General features: G+C 35.8%; 1 protein-coding gene across 1 annotated transcript in view; it reads left to right on the top strand.

Annotated features, from left to right (window-relative positions):
* Positions 1-17137, top strand: part of LOC150087526 (calcium and integrin-binding protein 1-like) — a 31113-nt gene extending 13976 nt beyond the window's left edge. Inside the window, exons 5-7 of the mRNA XM_090372114.1 lie at positions 3084-3199; positions 10714-10802; positions 17116-17137. Of these exons, the coding sequence (XP_090228240.1) occupies positions 3084-3199; positions 10714-10802; positions 17116-17137 (227 nt within the window). The remainder of the gene's footprint in view (positions 1-3083; positions 3200-10713; positions 10803-17115) is intronic.
* The last annotated feature ends 239 nt before the right edge of the window (positions 17138-17376 follow it).

Here is a 17376-nt window from a genome sequence, read left to right as displayed (position 1 = left end):
CTGCTAGCCATAAATGCTTCTCTAAATGCTTCCCATTTAGAATTTGCTGTTGGTAACATCATCAGTTGGTCTCACTGTAGAGAACCTAAAATATCTCTGAGACTACTGTAGTCGCCTTTATGAAAGCAAAAATCCTTCCTTTACCCCTGATGGTAGTTACATCTTTAAGTAAATCCCACATCAGTACACTGTGATCACTGCCACCTAGTGGTTTCTTTATATGTAAATTCTTAATGCATGAATAATCACTGCTGATAATCAGATTGACTGTTACTCCTTGTTGCCTCTCTAACATGCTTCTGGCCGACCGGGCTAGCCGGGTGGGTAAAGTGCCTGCCTGGCAACCCAAAGGTCGCAGGTTCGAATCCCACCTCGGGCTTGGATCAGAGTACTGCAAAAACCTTGGGTGGTGCACTATGGCCACAGAAGCCGATGCGCCAACAACTACCAAAAAAAAAAAAAACATGCTTCTGTAGAAAACAATCATCCAATAAATCCACAAAAGCCTTGCTAGTGTGCGAGTGACTAACTCACAAGTTCCAGTCTATATCTGGGAAGTTAAAATCCCCCATTATAAGGCACTGATTTACTGACCCACTCTATTTCTCTGTATAATTGTGCATTGTACTCATTAGCGTCATTAGGCCTATAACAAACTCCTACCCTCATTTTTGCTTTCTCCATGCTTATGTCACACCAAACTGACTCAACATTGCACTATCCATCTATGTCAAGTGGATGCACTTTCTTAGATTTTGTGTCTTAACTGACAGCATAATGCCCTTCTTCCTTCCTATCCTTTCTGTACACACTGTACTTCCCAAATTACAATTCTGCATCCCTTTTTATCTGAGTGGCACCATGTCTCTGATATCCCAACAATATCCATCTTGGATGTCTTAACCAGTACTTCAAATTCATTAAATTTATTTACTATACTCCTAGCGTTGGTGTACATGCAAGTATACATGCACCTGTTCTTACTCTAACACAGGCCATGTATTTACTTGTTTCATGACCCCCAGCAGTTCCAGAAATCCCCAGCAATATTTTTAAACAATAAGCAGATATTTATTATCCAACACCCAATGTGCAAAGAACACCTAAAATTCACCAGGCTTTTTAAAGATTGGTGTATCACCAGATAATTAAAATTTTCCTGGTTTTCTGCTGCGAGATGCCAGGCATTTGAACAAATCTTAATGAAATAAAAACATCTGAAATTTCATTTATTATAAGGTAATAGATGAAACCATTACACAGTATAGGGGAATGTCCTGAAAGGAAAAGCATTAAAATATAAATTTAATCTGAGGCTTTGTGTTAACAACTAACATTAAATGTGAAGATACAAAAAAAAAAAAAAAAAAAAAAAACAGTCCGAATGGTTTTTCTCACCCTAGAATAGTTTACTAGCTTGGATATAAATATAAAAAGATAGAAAAGTTGAAAGTAAAGTAAGAAGTAATGAGAGCACACCAGAATTGTAATTCCTATCCCTGCTAGTGAAGTTGGAAGAGAGCAGGGTGGAATACTTGGGACATCCTATTTTATTCAATTACGTTTTAAATAACTTTACCCATATCTCATTGCTTGAAGTTTCTTTTGCTACATTATGCTGTTTTTCACTCCACTTCTCTGTTTCTCAGATTTTCATCCTGTGTTTTTGAATGCAATTGTACTGGATGGATCCCCATATAGTGAGGGATCCCTCCCTTATTCATCTACTCATCAAGGAATATTATTTTTTCCTCTCTATCTGCTGTCCAAAATTAGAATACATACTTGTCATCTGTCAGATACAGGCTAAACATTTAATCTTCTGTAATTTATTGTAAATCAAAATGAAACCATTAAGAACTAACTTTGGATAAATTACACTAGTAGTAGTAGTAGCAGTGGCATTTGATGCAAGAAAGCAAGTGTATGAGCTTATGCAGCATCAGCCAAAAAAAAAAAAAAAAAATCACACCATTCCCTCCAAATGCCTGTCCAGTTCCTCCTTAAATTTATTCAACCTATCAACTTCCACAACGACAGATGGAAGTTTGTTCCAGCAATTAACCACCCGCTGGCTAAAGGCAAATTTCCACACATCTAATCTACATCTGTCTTTTCTTAATTTGAATTTATGCCCCCTTAGGTTCGTAATCTGAACAAGTGGAAGGATCCCATCAGAATTCAGCGTGCTCAACCCATTCAAGTATTGTGCAATGATAGAATTATTGAGATTAATCACTGAATTCATAACCCTCATGCCTGGTTTATGGCGAGCTTATTCTCTTTGACTCTGTTCCTCTATTAGTATCTTTAGTTTTTTATTCATCAGTTGATCATGTCTGATTTTTCTTTATCTTGTCTACATATGCTTGGCCAACTCTTCCTGTGTGATTCTCTAATTTACTTCCTAAAGTATGTGGTCTCTTATCTATTTTTCCTGCTACTTTTCTTTTGTGCCTCAGTAGTGTCTTGATATAGTTTAAGCAACTATATATTTTCTTAACTTTATGCCTTTTGTGTGATTTTTTTTTTTTTTTCTGTGTTTTTTGTTTCTTTAAATGAAACGTTTTCTTTGCGAGCTATTTCTGTTAAGCTAACCTTAAATTAATTTATAGGGATACTTTGCGGTAAAACAATTTATTCAAAAGCATCATGCTCGCTCCAGAACCTGTACTGGTTCCTTGATCACATAAAAGATAACTGTTGGAATTATCTTGTTTTTCATTTTTAAGTTTGAATTTGATATTATCTTTCCCTTGCTCAAAATCAAGAGTTTCTAATGGAAATGTAATCTTGTATTGGTTTTCCAACAGAACTGTTGTCAAGTATTTTCATATATAAATCTTACTCCTTTTTCTATATTCCTCCTCTTCCACCTGGCCATTCTACATTCTTCTTTCTCCAGATGGCTTAATGCAAAGATGGGCTATCCTTTTGTTCACTTCCACGATCCACTTTAAATCTAGCTTCAAAAAATTATGAAAGCAGATCTTCAGTTCATGATAATGTGCCAGTTCTTAATAAATAGAGTAAAAACTAATAGATTAAAATATTATTTTAATTGAAACCTTTTTCGCATTTAGATTTTGATGACGATGACATGATATCAGTTGATGATATGAAGGAACTTGTTCGACGATTGACTGAACCTGGCAGCCTGACACTTGATGACCTTGAGTTGTCACAGCTAATTGACCTTGTAAGTTATTGCATGCTTTTTCCAAATTATCATCAATTCACTCTGCTAAATACTGTTTCTAGCAATTTAAATTAGGAAACACTTAAACCACAAAACAGGTAAGAAATATTCATAAAATAGTAACTATTTCTTGGTTTAAGTGTTTCCTAATTTCAGTTTCAATAAATTTAGTGATATAACCATGTTCCTCTCACCTCGCAATCCCACCCTGCCAGAGTAAATGTTACTTCAAATACAGTTTCCTTAAAAGAATGATGGTATTTCAAATTTAGAATCTGTTTATTAAATTCTTTAGTATAGAAAAAAAATAAAAATAACACTTACAAATTAAATAGCAATAATTTTTTTTTACGTGTTTTATTTCAGTGTGAGCTTTATTTGTAGTTCATCATAGCTGATCAACTGTAATTCAGCTGTTGCCCTGTGATGATTAAGATAATTTGGATAACTGTAGTTTCTGGAGTCCTTCCTTTTAGCCCTTGTAGCAACAGCATTTTTGAGAAGTGCACGTTATGTCTTTCATAACCCCACAAATAGAATTTGATGTATAAGGAAGTCAAGAATCAGGCCCTGGTCCATCCACTTATTCAGAAACTAGGCATTCAGTGACTGCCACAGGTCATCATCCAAATCAGTCTTGGACTGTTAACCTTCCATTCGCTATTTTCCTCCCTGTTATCTTTTGTTCTCTCTCTCTCTCTCTGATCTTTCATAACTTTTGTTTTTGTGTAATTAATTTTCATGCCAAATTCTCTACACCTTTTATTTAATATGTTCAGAGATTCTTGAAGATTTTGCAAGCTGCTGTTTAATAGCATAATATTGATGCACATAATACATGGTTATAAGATGCTACCCTTCCTCATTCCAAGTTTAACTTTAAAGATTTCAAAAGAAGAACGTTGCATATCATAATTGGCTTGTTTCCAATTCTTCAATTTCATTTTCTGCCTACACCAAAGCTTGCAACAATTGTAAAGCAGTTATTAATCAGTCCAAACTAGATTTTGAACAGAGTAGGAAACTTGCTTCCTGCCCTAATGGTAGCTGAGCATTCTGGTCTCTTGCCAAAGCTATTGGCCACAATTTTTGCCCATCTCTGCTCCCACCTCTGTCAAAACCAGATGGTTCTATCGTCACTTCAGCCAAGGATAAAGCTGACCTGCTAGCATCCCATTTTCTTCCAACTCATGTATTAATGATCTTGGTAAAACACCTCCCACCATTCCCAACACGCTCCATTCAATGCATTCTGTGGTCTTCCGTCAAAAGGATGTCAGAAGGATTTTGACGAATCTTGATGCTAAGAAAGCTCCAGGCCCCGATGGTATTTCTCCACTTGTTCTGAAAACCTGTGCTCCTGAACTTACTCCTGTTCTTTGCCACCTTTTTCCACTTCCTTATTCCAAAGATGTTTTTCCTTCTGCTTGGAAATTTGCTCATATCCAGCCAGTTCCTAAAAAGAGTGACAAATCTCTCCCATCCAGTTATCGTCCCATTGCAAGTACTTCTACTCTTTCTAAAGTAATGGAGAAATCAATTAACTGCCAACTCTTAAACTACCTAGAAACCTTCAGTCTGATCAACGATCGCCAGTATGGATTCCGTCGTTGTCGATTCACTGGTGATATTCTGGCTTATGTTACCCATTTATGGACAAATTCAATGGAAAAGTTCGGTGAAACACAAGCAGTTGTCTGTATTTTTGTCTCTGATCCCTCACTAAAGTTATGGTAGATGGCTCTCTGTCTTCTAATTTCTCCACTAATGTTAGTGTCCCCCAAGGTTCAGTTCTTTCCCCCACTCATTTCCTCTTGTATATTAATGACCTTCTTCCATTGACTGGAAATCCTATCCCTAGTTTTGCCGATGATAGCACATTGCATTCCACTTTTCATTTTGAGAAACCTTGCCCTGCTCAATCAGCTTCAACTTCTCGAATATCCGCTACCAATTCCTTAAACCTTAAATGCTGATCTCCAGCTAATTCTCCAGTGGGGCAAAGACAACTTAGTTGATTTCAACCCTTCTAAAACTCAGTCTTGTCTTATATCTCGCAAAAAGGATTCTTGTGCTCCTCTGCTTATCTTTGGTGACACTCCGATTTTTAGGCAAAATGATATATCTCTTTTGGGGATTACCCTGACTTCTAATCTCTCTTGGCACAAGCACATTACAAATATTGCTTCCTCTGCATCTAAAAAACTTGGTTTTCTCTTTCGCTCTCGCCTTTACTTTTCTTCCAAACAGCTGTTCACTCTGTCAAATTGCAAATCCGCCCTACCGTGGAATATTGTTCCCACATCTGGGGAGGTGCCCTCAAAACCTCTCTCGGGCTTCTAGATTCCATTCAGAAGAGGGCAGTTAGGTTAATTAATGACTCCTCTCTAACAGAGTCTCTCCACTTGCTGACTCATAGACCTACTGTTTCTGCTGCATGCCTCTTCTACAAATACTTCCATGGGCACTATTCTTCTGAATTGGCTTCTATAATTCCCGCGCTCTCTCTCTCTCTCTCTTTAAAAACAGTTCGAACCCGTGCAGCCACCTGCCAACATCTATTTACTGTCCAACTTCAGACTAACAGAACCAACTTTTCATCATCCTCGTTTATTCATTCAACTGCTGTTTTCTGGAACAACCTTCCATCATACGTATTTCCTGAAAATTACAGTCTGCAGAAGTTCAAGTCTAATGTCAACAAATATCTTCTTTCGTCTTCTCAACCTCCAATCCAAGCACAGTACTAAGTACTATAGTTTCAAATACCTCTCGTTTGGGGTTTTCATAGAAAAAAAAAAAAAATGCTTCCTTCAATTCTTACGGTGGATTTGCCATTTTTATTCAAGCTATTCCTCCTCAAAAGATTATCTTTGATGCCATGTTTTTCTAAAATTTGAAAGTAGATTTCTTGATACTTTGTATGCCTTTTCGAAAGTTAACAAATGCTAATAGAGGTCCATGACTTTTCTGTAATTTGTCTTTATTTGTAGTAGAATAAGAGAAGTTTACCTCAATATGATACATAGAACACTTCCGTATGATGCTCTTCAGTAATTACGAATAAAAGATTAATGCGAAATGATTACAGTAAAAAATCAATTGAAAAGAATTAAGAAATTCATTAAAAAGTTTAATGTAAATTTTGAAAAACGAATTTTTTAAATCATTTTTCAGAATTTAGATTAAACTTTAATTGTTTTTTTGAATTATTTTCAATTTATTTTTTACTGTAATCATTTTGCATTAATTGTTTATTCTCTTATTCAACTACAGATATTGAAACCAACGTAGAACGTATTGAGCATCATAGCTTTGTAATTTGTCTTTATGTAAATTCCCATTTGGCTTAAAACCTGACTGTCTTTCCTAAGGTTTCATTCAGCAATACTTATAATTCTGTTCTCTGTGATACTTGCTTAGATTTTGTGGTGCAGTAAGCAGTGAAATTTTTTTTTTTTTTTATTTCAACATTTAGCTTTATTTTCCTTTTATATATTGGTCCAATTAATACCTTGCTCCAATCTTCTGGAACTATTTTGTTTGGGAAAATTATCTCTGAATTGTAACCACTGTGATCTTATTTTTTCACACAGCTTTCAGCATAGCTTGGGTTTAATTTCATTTTCACTTGTCTTTCCATACTTCATGTTTTCCATGGCCTTTTCTACCTCAGACTATTCAAAATTTTTCCCATATCAATCTTTTTGTCTTCTTCAGTAATATATTCAGCTCCTTTGTTTATCAAATAATCAAAGTATTTTTGGTCTGTAAATATCTTCCTCCACTGTTTTAACTTTTCTGGTATCATTTTTGATTACTTTAGTTAAATTTTCTTTCCTAGTTTTGAGATTAACTAAATGCGGAAATATTTTTCCCGCTTTCCTTATACTTGTTTTTATATCTTTTTTTAAAATCTTCCCTATATTTTTATTTTGTCCCTTTCATATATGATGCCCCTTTTGCACTTTTATTTGTATTACAATAAAGATTTATAGTTTCATTCCAAATATTCCCTGTAAATTTTTTCTTCTTGTCTTTTTGATTTCTTGAGCCCACTGTGGCATTCTGAATTTCCCTCTTTGTAGATCTCCTTATACATTTCTTTTGTACTTCCACTGAAGTTCTTACAAAAAGAGCAAGCAGTCTTGTGTGCGGACCTTGAAGTAGCATCTGTTGTCATAAGTTTGCTCTGGTTTCTATGTGTTTCTCCATGAAGGAGACATTGTTTTCAAGATAGAATACTAAATAATTTCAAAGAAAATCATGGTAGAAATTCCACAATTAAGTATTTTCTCTTTCTCTCACACAGAGAATCCAGATTTTCCCAGCTGTGATGGATCATTAAGCCTCAACTGCATCACTTCAGAGATAGTGCCTGATGAGGAAATATGTTTATACAAGTGTTTATTCAATTGTCCTCTACATTTCTGAAATGTGGCATTGGTAGTACTGGCCAACAATGAGCATAATGACTCTTATGACAGATTACTCACAAACTTCACACCCCATTATAGGATGACCAATGTGGTGAGAACTTTATACATTGCTAAGCTGCCTTCTGTAATGGTAGATTGATGTTTTTCAGTATGAAGATGCTGTGCAGTATGATCTGAGATCTGACTACCAGACCTTTTCTCAAGGATTCCCACACCATACTTGAACAGATACCTATACTCACGGCACCTCCGTAGCCAGGTGGGCAGGAGCAGCAGTGCGCAGCACACGCTTCTTGATTAGACCGGGGTTTGAGCCCGTGACCACCAAATACGGAGGATGCAGAAAGGTCAGGAAATGACCACTGCATATCCCCGGAGCAATATGGCCCTAGTTGCTAATGCTCCTAAAAACCAAATAACAAACAACAAACAAACCTACACTCACATGTCCCCACCACTCAGGAACATGATTGACTTTTGCCAGTTGGACTACTGTAAATGGTATTGTTTTGTGGTATAAGTTACAGAAAAGAGTGTTTGATTTAATGGCAATGTACAGTTTTGAGAATTTTAAAGTGTTAGATAAATAAATAAATCTTAAATATAGTTTCGATCACTAACTTTTAACTTAAATCTAACCAAAGTTTAGAACCTGCTTAATAGTTAAAAGAGATTTCAGGATGTTGTTGTTGTGGACATAAAGAAAAATGTAACCACAGAACTAAACATTATCTCTTTGGATGGCTTCAATTCTGTAAACCATTGCCATATCTATGAATGCTGTTTTGATACAAGTAGGTGTTCAGTACCCGGCAACCCAAAGGTCGCGGGTTCGATTCCCGCCTCAGGCTTGGATCAAAGTACTACAAAAACCTTGGGAGGTGCAATATGGCCACAGAAGCCGATGCGCCAACAACTACCAAATCAAAAAAAAAAAAAAAAAAAGGTGTTCAGTAAAGGTTATTTATTTAGAGTCATTTTAACCTCAGGAATGCCAATTAACTTTCCAGCAAGACGGTTTCTATATTTAACGGTTTCTGGCAAATGTGCCTTTCTTTCCAGTTTTGTCCATTCTAATGTTTTTTAATATTTCCCATAAAGTCTAAATATCTTTGATGTCAGAATATGATGTTTTGTAATTAAAAATGTGTGGCTTGTATAAAATTCTAGTAGCCTTTGTCATTATTGTTAGGTTTACCTTGCTTTCCAAATTTTTCTCAAATATCTTTGTAGATGTAATTGTCAATTCTCCAAGTAATTGCTATTCTTTCTTTTGCCTTTTTTTTACCCCCCCCAAGATGTTGAGGAACTCTTCTATTTCATCTTTTTTATTGATTTATTTTATGAGACTTCAGTTGGGTCATATGCATAGACAGTTTCCATCACTAACTTTTCTTACTTAAATTTTGCCCATATTATACTTGGATAATGCTTCCAAGCCAATTAACTTTCTTTCAAACTAGTTTTAAAAAGCTATCGCTACATGAAAACATAGGCAAATTAGTCAAGTTTCTAATCATTTGAAATTTCAGATCAGCTGTGTTCAGATAAATGTTTTAGGAATATTTAGTGCATACTCCCACATTTTGTTTTGGATGGAACAATGCCAATAAGGATACATTTTGCAGATTTTTCATTGTTTATGAAAATATTTGCCTTAAGTTAAGCATAATTATTCATTTGTATTCTCATGAGGTATGACAATAAAATTCCTGGACTGGTGCCGCACATTTAATGAGTTTTAAAATAAATGGTAGTGGTACGTTGTAGTTCAAGCTTTCTCCAACAGTTGATGGTAATAGAGATTGTCCAGTGGACTGACAGGTCGCAAGTAACAATCAATTTTGTTAGTAGCAACAGGTCCCTGTCACTGTTTTTCAATGGAGCAACTGAACTAATATCTAATAATGCTTTAAACTGGGAAAATCTGCAACAGAAACATATGAAATGTTAAAACCTGTTGATGGTGATGGAGCATTAAGTTGTACCAGTATGTTTGAATGGTATAAGTGCTTCAAAGATGGACATAGGATGTTCACGATGATTCTAGAAGTGGGTGTCCGTCAACCTCTTGAAATGAGGACAGAGTTGCAAAAGTTTGGGAAAGTGTGGAAAGAGATCATTGTTTGACCTTCAGAATGATAGCTGATGAGTTGGATATGAATAAGGAGATGATTTGTGAAATTTTGCATGAAGATTTAGGGAAAAGGAAAGTCTGTCAAAATTTGTGCCACATAAGCCTCATGATTGAGCAGATGCAATGAAGAGTGTCGTAGTGCAAACTTCATCCAGACTTGTCAAGATGGTCCTAATTTCCTTGACTGTATTGTCACTGGAGATGAGTGTTGGATGTTTCAGTATGATTCAAAGATGAGCTCCAGAGCTTGCAGTGAATTTCAAAATGATTACCAAGGTCCAAAAAAGTTTTGTTTATAGAAGTCCGGAATCAAGGTGATGCTAATCATGTTTTTCGACAAACAGGGTGCGATTCACAAGGAATTTGTTCCTGAAGGGAAGAGAGTCAATGTTGTGTTCTGTGTACAGGTGCTTCAATAGTCTTACAGGTGCTTCAAAGACTATTGAAGCACATTTCCCAGGTGAGGCTGCAATTTCGAGAGAAAGGCAGCTGGTTCTTGATGCATAATATTGCCCCTCCCAGTCTGCAGTTGTTGTGAAGACATTTGTGAAAAACATGGTATTGTACAGATCAACCATCCCCCCTACTCTTCCAATCTCGCACAAGCGGACTTATTCCTCTTTTCCAAGTTAAACTGCCCTCAAAGGAAAGATATTTCAGAATGTTGTTGCTGTGGACATAAAACAAAATGTAACCACAGAACTAAACATTGCTACTAAACACTATCTCTTTGGATGCCTTCGCTGACTCTTTTCAGAAAATTTTAGAATAGGATAATAAATGCATTCAATAAGGTGGTGATTACTTTGAATAAAAATATCTTTTTTTGAGCTCCTTCACTTTATGTTCGTTTTATAGCACCATTCCAGGAACTCTATTGCCACACCTTTTATGCTGCATATGAATTTGAATTTTTTTTTTCTATGATTTTTTTTCAGATGTTAGTTGAATCTGACTTGGATGAAGATAACTGTTTAGCATTTGCTGAATTTGAACATGTCATTTCAAAATCGCCAGATTTCATGAAGTAGGGTTTTTTTTATTTTCTTTTATTTAGTATTATTATTATTATTTTTTTTTTTGTAGAAGAAGAAGAAAATTGAATTCTTAAAAAATCCTCCTTTTTTCTACTTAGCAAATGTCACCTGTTTAAGATATCTTACCCATAGTTTTCACTGACGTTAGAACACCACATTCTACTTTTTGATTTGACAAACTCTTTGCTCTGCAAAAACAGCCATAACTTCTTGAATATTCACAGTTAATTTTTGAAACATTGACTTCTAGGTAATTCTCCATTTATGAGAACAGAATTTAGTTAACTTCAGCCCTTTCTAAATGAAGAATATGTTGAATATGCCAAGGAAGAATATGTTGCTTCCATGCTCACCTTTAACAACACTCAAATTTCTAGACAAGAATACACTTTTTATTGGAAATACCCCCGACTTAGCATTAGCATTAGTAAAGGAATATTATGGAAGAAAGCAAGCTTATATAGCATCAGCAAAAAAAAAAAAACAAAAACCCCTTCTTATTTCACACATCCACTCCTTCCAAATGTTTGTCTAGTTCTGCCTTGAATCTATTTATGCTATCAACTTCTACAGCGACAGACTGGAAGTTTGTTCCAGTAATCAGCCACCTCCTGGCTACAGGCAAACGTCCGCACAACGTTCATCGATATATATATCCTACAACTGTCTTTCCTCAGTTTGAATTTATGCCCTCTTAGGTGAATATTCTGAGCAAGAGGAAAAATCCCATCAGCATTGAGCATGCTCAAACCATTCAAGGCATTATACACCTCATTCAGATCACCTCGCAAGTGCCTAGTCTCCAGACACTGTAATTTGCAAAACTTAAGCCTTTTCTTCATAAAAGCAACCCTTTGTTCCATTCACTAATCTTGTTGCCCTTCTCTGTACTCTCTCCAGCACCTCTACATCCTTCTTAAAATGAGGCCTCCAGACCTGTGTACAGTATTCACGGTGTGGCCTGACCATTGCCTTATACAAGGAGATAATCACCTCCTTATACCTGCTAGAAAAATTCTTGTATATCATTGACAAGACACCATGAGCTACTCTTGCAGACTCTGCACTGCTCAGAAAACTTAATATCTGATTACACAATTATCCCCAGGTCCTTTTCATTCTCTACCACTCTGTCTAGTACCACACAGCTGATACTTTACTCTGGGGTTACTGCTTCCCATATGCAGTACTTTAAATTTGTCAATGTTACACTTCAGTTCCTACCTCTCAGCCCATCTACTCAACTTTTCTAGATCCTGTTGCAGCAGCATACTGTCATTGGTGTCATTAACAACCCTGCCAACCTTCGTATCGCATACAAACTTAGACATTAAGCCTAATATACCATCATCAGTATCATTAATGAATACAGAAAACAACAGTGGGCCCAACACTGAACCCTGGGAGACTCCACTAATAACATTAGTCCACGATGAGCAGTGTCCATTGATTACCACTCTGTCTTCTCCCACTCAATCATCTCTTTAATCATAGCAGCAACTTTCCCCCAATGCCACACTGCTCCAGTTTGTGCAACAGTATCAGAAGTTTTCCTAAAATCCAAGTATATGATATATTAAAATTATTCTTTGCATCCAGTTCCTCTGTGACCACATCATAGTATCCAATCAAATTGGTCAGACAAGACTTCCTCTTAACAAACCCATGCTTTGTCTGAGCTATAAGTGAAATCTTGTCTAAATGATCTTGCAGTGCTTTTTAACCAGTGTCTCTATTAATTTCCCTGGAACAGAAGTTAAACTAACAGGCCTGTAATTACTTGTGTCAGCCTTTGATCCTCCTTTGTGAATTGGGGTCACATTTGCACATCTCCAATCCATAGGTACCTCTCCTGAGTCCAAGGAAGCTCTCATAATTATGGCTAAGGGTTTGCTTACTTCCTTTTCCACCTCCTTTAATATAACTCTATAGATTCCATCCACCCCAGGTGCCTTTCTTGTGTTTATCTTCAACAATTTCTCCTCCACTTTACTCTCAGTTATTACAAGATTATCTAGCTTACTGCCAGAGTTGAATACACCTCTGGCATTCCCCTCGCTGAATAACTCATCATGTGTGAATGTAGATGCAAAATACTCATTTAGTTTGTTAGCTACCTGAGCAGGATCATCAACAGTTGAACAACAATTTTTGCTATCCTAGTGTTTATGTCACACCAATCTGACTCGACACTGCTCTGTCCACCCATGTCGACTGGCTGTATTTCCTTGAATTTTGTGTTTCTTAACTAATAGCATAACATCCTCCTCCTTTCCTATCCCGTCTATCCTTCCTTTACACATTGTACTCCCCAAATTCCATTTCTGCATTCCTTATATCTGTGTGACACCACGTTTCTGATATCCCAACAATATCTGCCTTTGATGTTTTGATCAACACCTGAAATTCATCAAACTTATTTACCAAACTTATTTATATCAAACTTATTTACAGGTGCAAGTATACATGCACCTGTTCCTATTCTTAGCAACTCTAACACAGCCCATGTATTTACAGGAATACCTCGCATAACGTGGTTTCGCTGTAGTGCGGCTTACAAATTGAAAAAAATGAACTGTGTTCTGCACCAATACATTTGACATGTATGTACGTATTATAATGTTAGCACGTAGGCCAATGCGTTATGGACTCAAGGCCATGCTGACTGTTGTCACAACTCCCATTATATACGGACTCTGCTAACGTTTATAGATTAAGAAACACTCTAGATTCGGAGCAGTGAGGTCGTTGATTGCGTGTAAGCTGTACAAATATTTTTCGTTGTGTATTTTTATTAAAGATTATTTTTTAAAAACGTTACACCTTTATACGCAAATATGAGTGGAAAGAAGAAATGTAATGGCGCTGTGTTCTTCTAGATCCAAGAATTGAACAAGGTATGAAAGTAAGGCAGGCATTGTAAAATGACATTCAATGTCATAAAGAGATGTATGCAGATAAAAAGAAGAAAAGAACTGTGCAAACTAAGCTGATCAGTTATTTTTCAAAATAAAAATACAGTACATACTTCACTTATATTCTTTTGGTATGTGTACATACTGCAATAAAAATCATTTGTACTGTACTTACTAGTATTTTTCATATTTATCATTTTAATTTCCTTTTTTGCAAGAACTTCATGTGTATCAATTTATGGTAAACAAACACTTATATATTTTTGCAACTCAACCCATATAATCAAATTGTCGGAACACATTACATTAAAATACATACTAATAATACCTCGATCAGCATGGTATTTTTTTTTGGCACGAATTAACCATGCTATGCGAAGTATTCCTGTACTTGTTCCGCAATGACTCACAGCAGTCTCTGAAATCCCCATGCACCTTGTTTTCCAGGCTGCTGCTCATTCCAGTAGAATCAGTTCAAGAGTCACTTTCACCTCTGCCAGCGGCTACTGTTAATCTATTAGTCCGTATATCCCCCCCCCCCAAGCTAGCAGTTTTCCAACCCACCTAACACTGCCTCAATAGCATCAGCAAATATTCTTGCACCCTTTCTATTTATTTAAGTGTGAAAGAGAACATTGTTCTAAAAGAGAACAATGTTCTCTTTTTGTTGATTCTCTTTCTGTGGAACACAACAGGTTTGCCTGTTAAAATTGGCAAATTCAAAATTAACATATATTACAGTGTACCCTTGATGTAAATTGGTGCTTAGGAACCAGAGATTTACATTATTTTTTGGAGGGAAATTATGGGTTGCTTGGCATTCTTGATTTCTGGGAATGCTGATTTTTAAATTTTAATCTTCTGAAATACAGACCACCCTATCTTAAATTTTTTGCAGTTCTTTACCCTTGTTATTTTTATTGACCAGTGCAAATAATAATGGTGCTGTTTAATATTTGGTAAGATTTTAGTATAATTTCTACCTTTCTTGTTTGGAGTTTTCATAAAGAAATTAATTTATTTCCATTAACAATTATTTGTTTATTGAACCCTTAGTTACATTATGGAAACTGCTAATGGAAGTGGATCAGATTTTTCGGATATATTTTGATAAAGGGAAAGATGATAAAGACAGCTAGCAAGTATAAATGACGTTTCTGTAAATATGGTGGCTTACAACGATGTAGTTGAAGCTAAGTTATGATCGATTTATGTTGAACGTTCAAACCAATTCCAGAGTGGGGAACAGTAACAGCAGCTTTTTTAGAACATGACAGCAGAGTACTGTAAGCTTGCAGGAGAAGTTTTTTTCACTGTTGTGGACAGCATGTGCAGAGGCAATGACTTCAGTATAGTCTATATTCCCTAGCAACTTCCAGACATTTTGCATATGCAATGCATTGATAAAATCAAGGTATCAATGAGTTGTTGCAGAAGCAGTTACCATTTTTGTGTTAGTAATGTTTCTGATGTATTGTCACTGGACTGTCTGAAGGATGGGCTGCATCTTCCTAGGTCATCCCAGATGTGCTCAGTCTGATTCAATTTGGGGGCTGAATTCATAGAAGATATCCATGTCTCCAACATATTGTAGACAAGCTGTGCCCGTGGGTTAAACATTGTCATCCGTCAGCATGAATGAACTCTTTGTATACAGTGACAGCATAGTTGAATGACATGGGTCACAGGATTTCATATCTATACCTGCATATAGTCAGGATCCCATTCCTGACAATGGAGAGGTCTGTATAATTACAGAGACTAATGCCAACCATCAGATTGATGGAAGTGGATTACTTATATCGATGGCACCTCCATAGCCAGGTGAGCAGGAGTAGCGGTGCGTAGTACACGCTTCTTGATTAGACCGGGGTTCGAGCCCATGACCACCAAATACGGAGAATGCGGAAAGGTCTTCGCATATCCCCGGAGCAATATGGCCTTAGTTGCTAATGCTCCTAAAAACCAAATAACAGCAACAACAACTTATATCGACAATTCCCTTCCACCAAATTTTCTGTATTCCTGTAAGTACACAGTATTTTTATCGATTCCTCTTTCGTGCCATACTAGAACCTGACGAAAATCCTTTGAAGAGCACATGGGTGCCCACTTTTTTTCTGGCTGTATGATTTGGAATGGAACATATACCCTGAGCTACAAACAAGTGTCTGAAATTGTTAACACAGTAGAACATTGGTTATCCGGAATAATTTGAAAGGCTGATTTTTCTTCTTGTTTTTCTCTTCTTGAAATTTGTCTCAAATTTTACAAGAGTATTTCTGTCTATTTTTTTTACCTTGTATATCTGGTGAAATGGTGGATTAGGACTAATAAGTTTTCTCGAAACCATGAGTGCTAGAGTTTAGTCATTTGTTTCCGTGAACCCAATTTTCCATGACAAGTTTGTTCTCTTCACTTTATGTTGTTTAGTTTAACTCCAGATTCGGTAAAAATAATATCGGCCTGAAACTGTGCAATTTATTATTTTTCTCAGTGTTTTGCAGGAAAATATCAATGAAAAGAAAATGTATAGTTTTAACATTGCAGCAAAAATGGAAATTATTAATAGAATTAGAGAAGGTGAAAATTTAGGAAATCTCACTGAGTTTAATGTGGGGACTTCAGCAATTTATGTCAAGTAAAATTCCAATGCTATATCAGAATTTGTGTTGACTATGTATAGTGGAGGAAGATTTAGCAGAAGGCGCCTCCGTAGCCAGGTGGGAAGGAGCAGTAGTGCATAGCACACGCTTCTTGATTAGACCGGGGTTCGAGCCCGTCACCACCAAATACGGAGGATGTGGAAAGGTCAGGGAACGACCACTGCATATCCCGGAGCAATATGGCCTTAGTTGCTAATGCTCCTAAAAACCAAATAAACAAACAAACGATTTAGTAGAAAAATTTTTATTAAATTTTAACTAAAAATTTTTTTCCACATAACATTTGCAGTAAAATATCTATCTGAATGTACATACATATGTAAATGTGTGAATTTTTATGTTTGTTATTATTTTTTTTAAATAAATTTTTTATTTATTTATTTTTTTCAGTTTATTTAAAGCCTTTCTTTTACCTTAATGCATTATAACAGAATTTATTTAATTTTACCTTATGTTCGATTATCCAGAAAATTTGGCTATCTGGAGGAGGTGTGGTATTAATTATGGCGGATAACTGGCAATAATTAATTCAATATATATAACAATTGAAGCTAATAAATATTATCTACTTTTTTTGTGGCTTAAATTATTTCAGCACTTTCTTTGTCTTTTTGTTTAATCTATAACATTACTGGAATATTTATATTTACTTGAAATGATATTTTTCTTTCTTGGTAACTATCAGTAACTATGACTTTAAAAAACTTTTTTTTTCTTTTAAGCTCATTCAAGATCCATTTATAAAAAAAAAAAAAAAAAAAATTCAAAATGCCATTCCAGTCTTCCAGTACTGTCCTGTTGTTCAGTAATTTAAGCTACGCTTGGCTCCTCCAGTCTTTAAAATTATTTTGCCTTCATACTATCAATAAAAATCTAGCAGCCTGTGGAGAAAAAGGTATGAAGTTGGATTTTCCTGCGTCATCACAGAAACGAAGATCAGCTATGTTTTTTTATTATTATTATTATTGTTCATTTTATTTTAT

The sequence above is a fragment of the Mastigoproctus giganteus genome, chromosome 4 (assembly GCF_048544385.1).
Source record: "Mastigoproctus giganteus isolate SK-2022 chromosome 4, ASM4854438v1, whole genome shotgun sequence".
Lineage (NCBI taxonomy): Eukaryota > Metazoa > Arthropoda > Arachnida > Uropygi > Thelyphonidae > Mastigoproctus > Mastigoproctus giganteus.
Note: the sequence above shows the minus strand (reverse complement) of the source record. Positions and strands in the feature narration are given on the sequence as shown.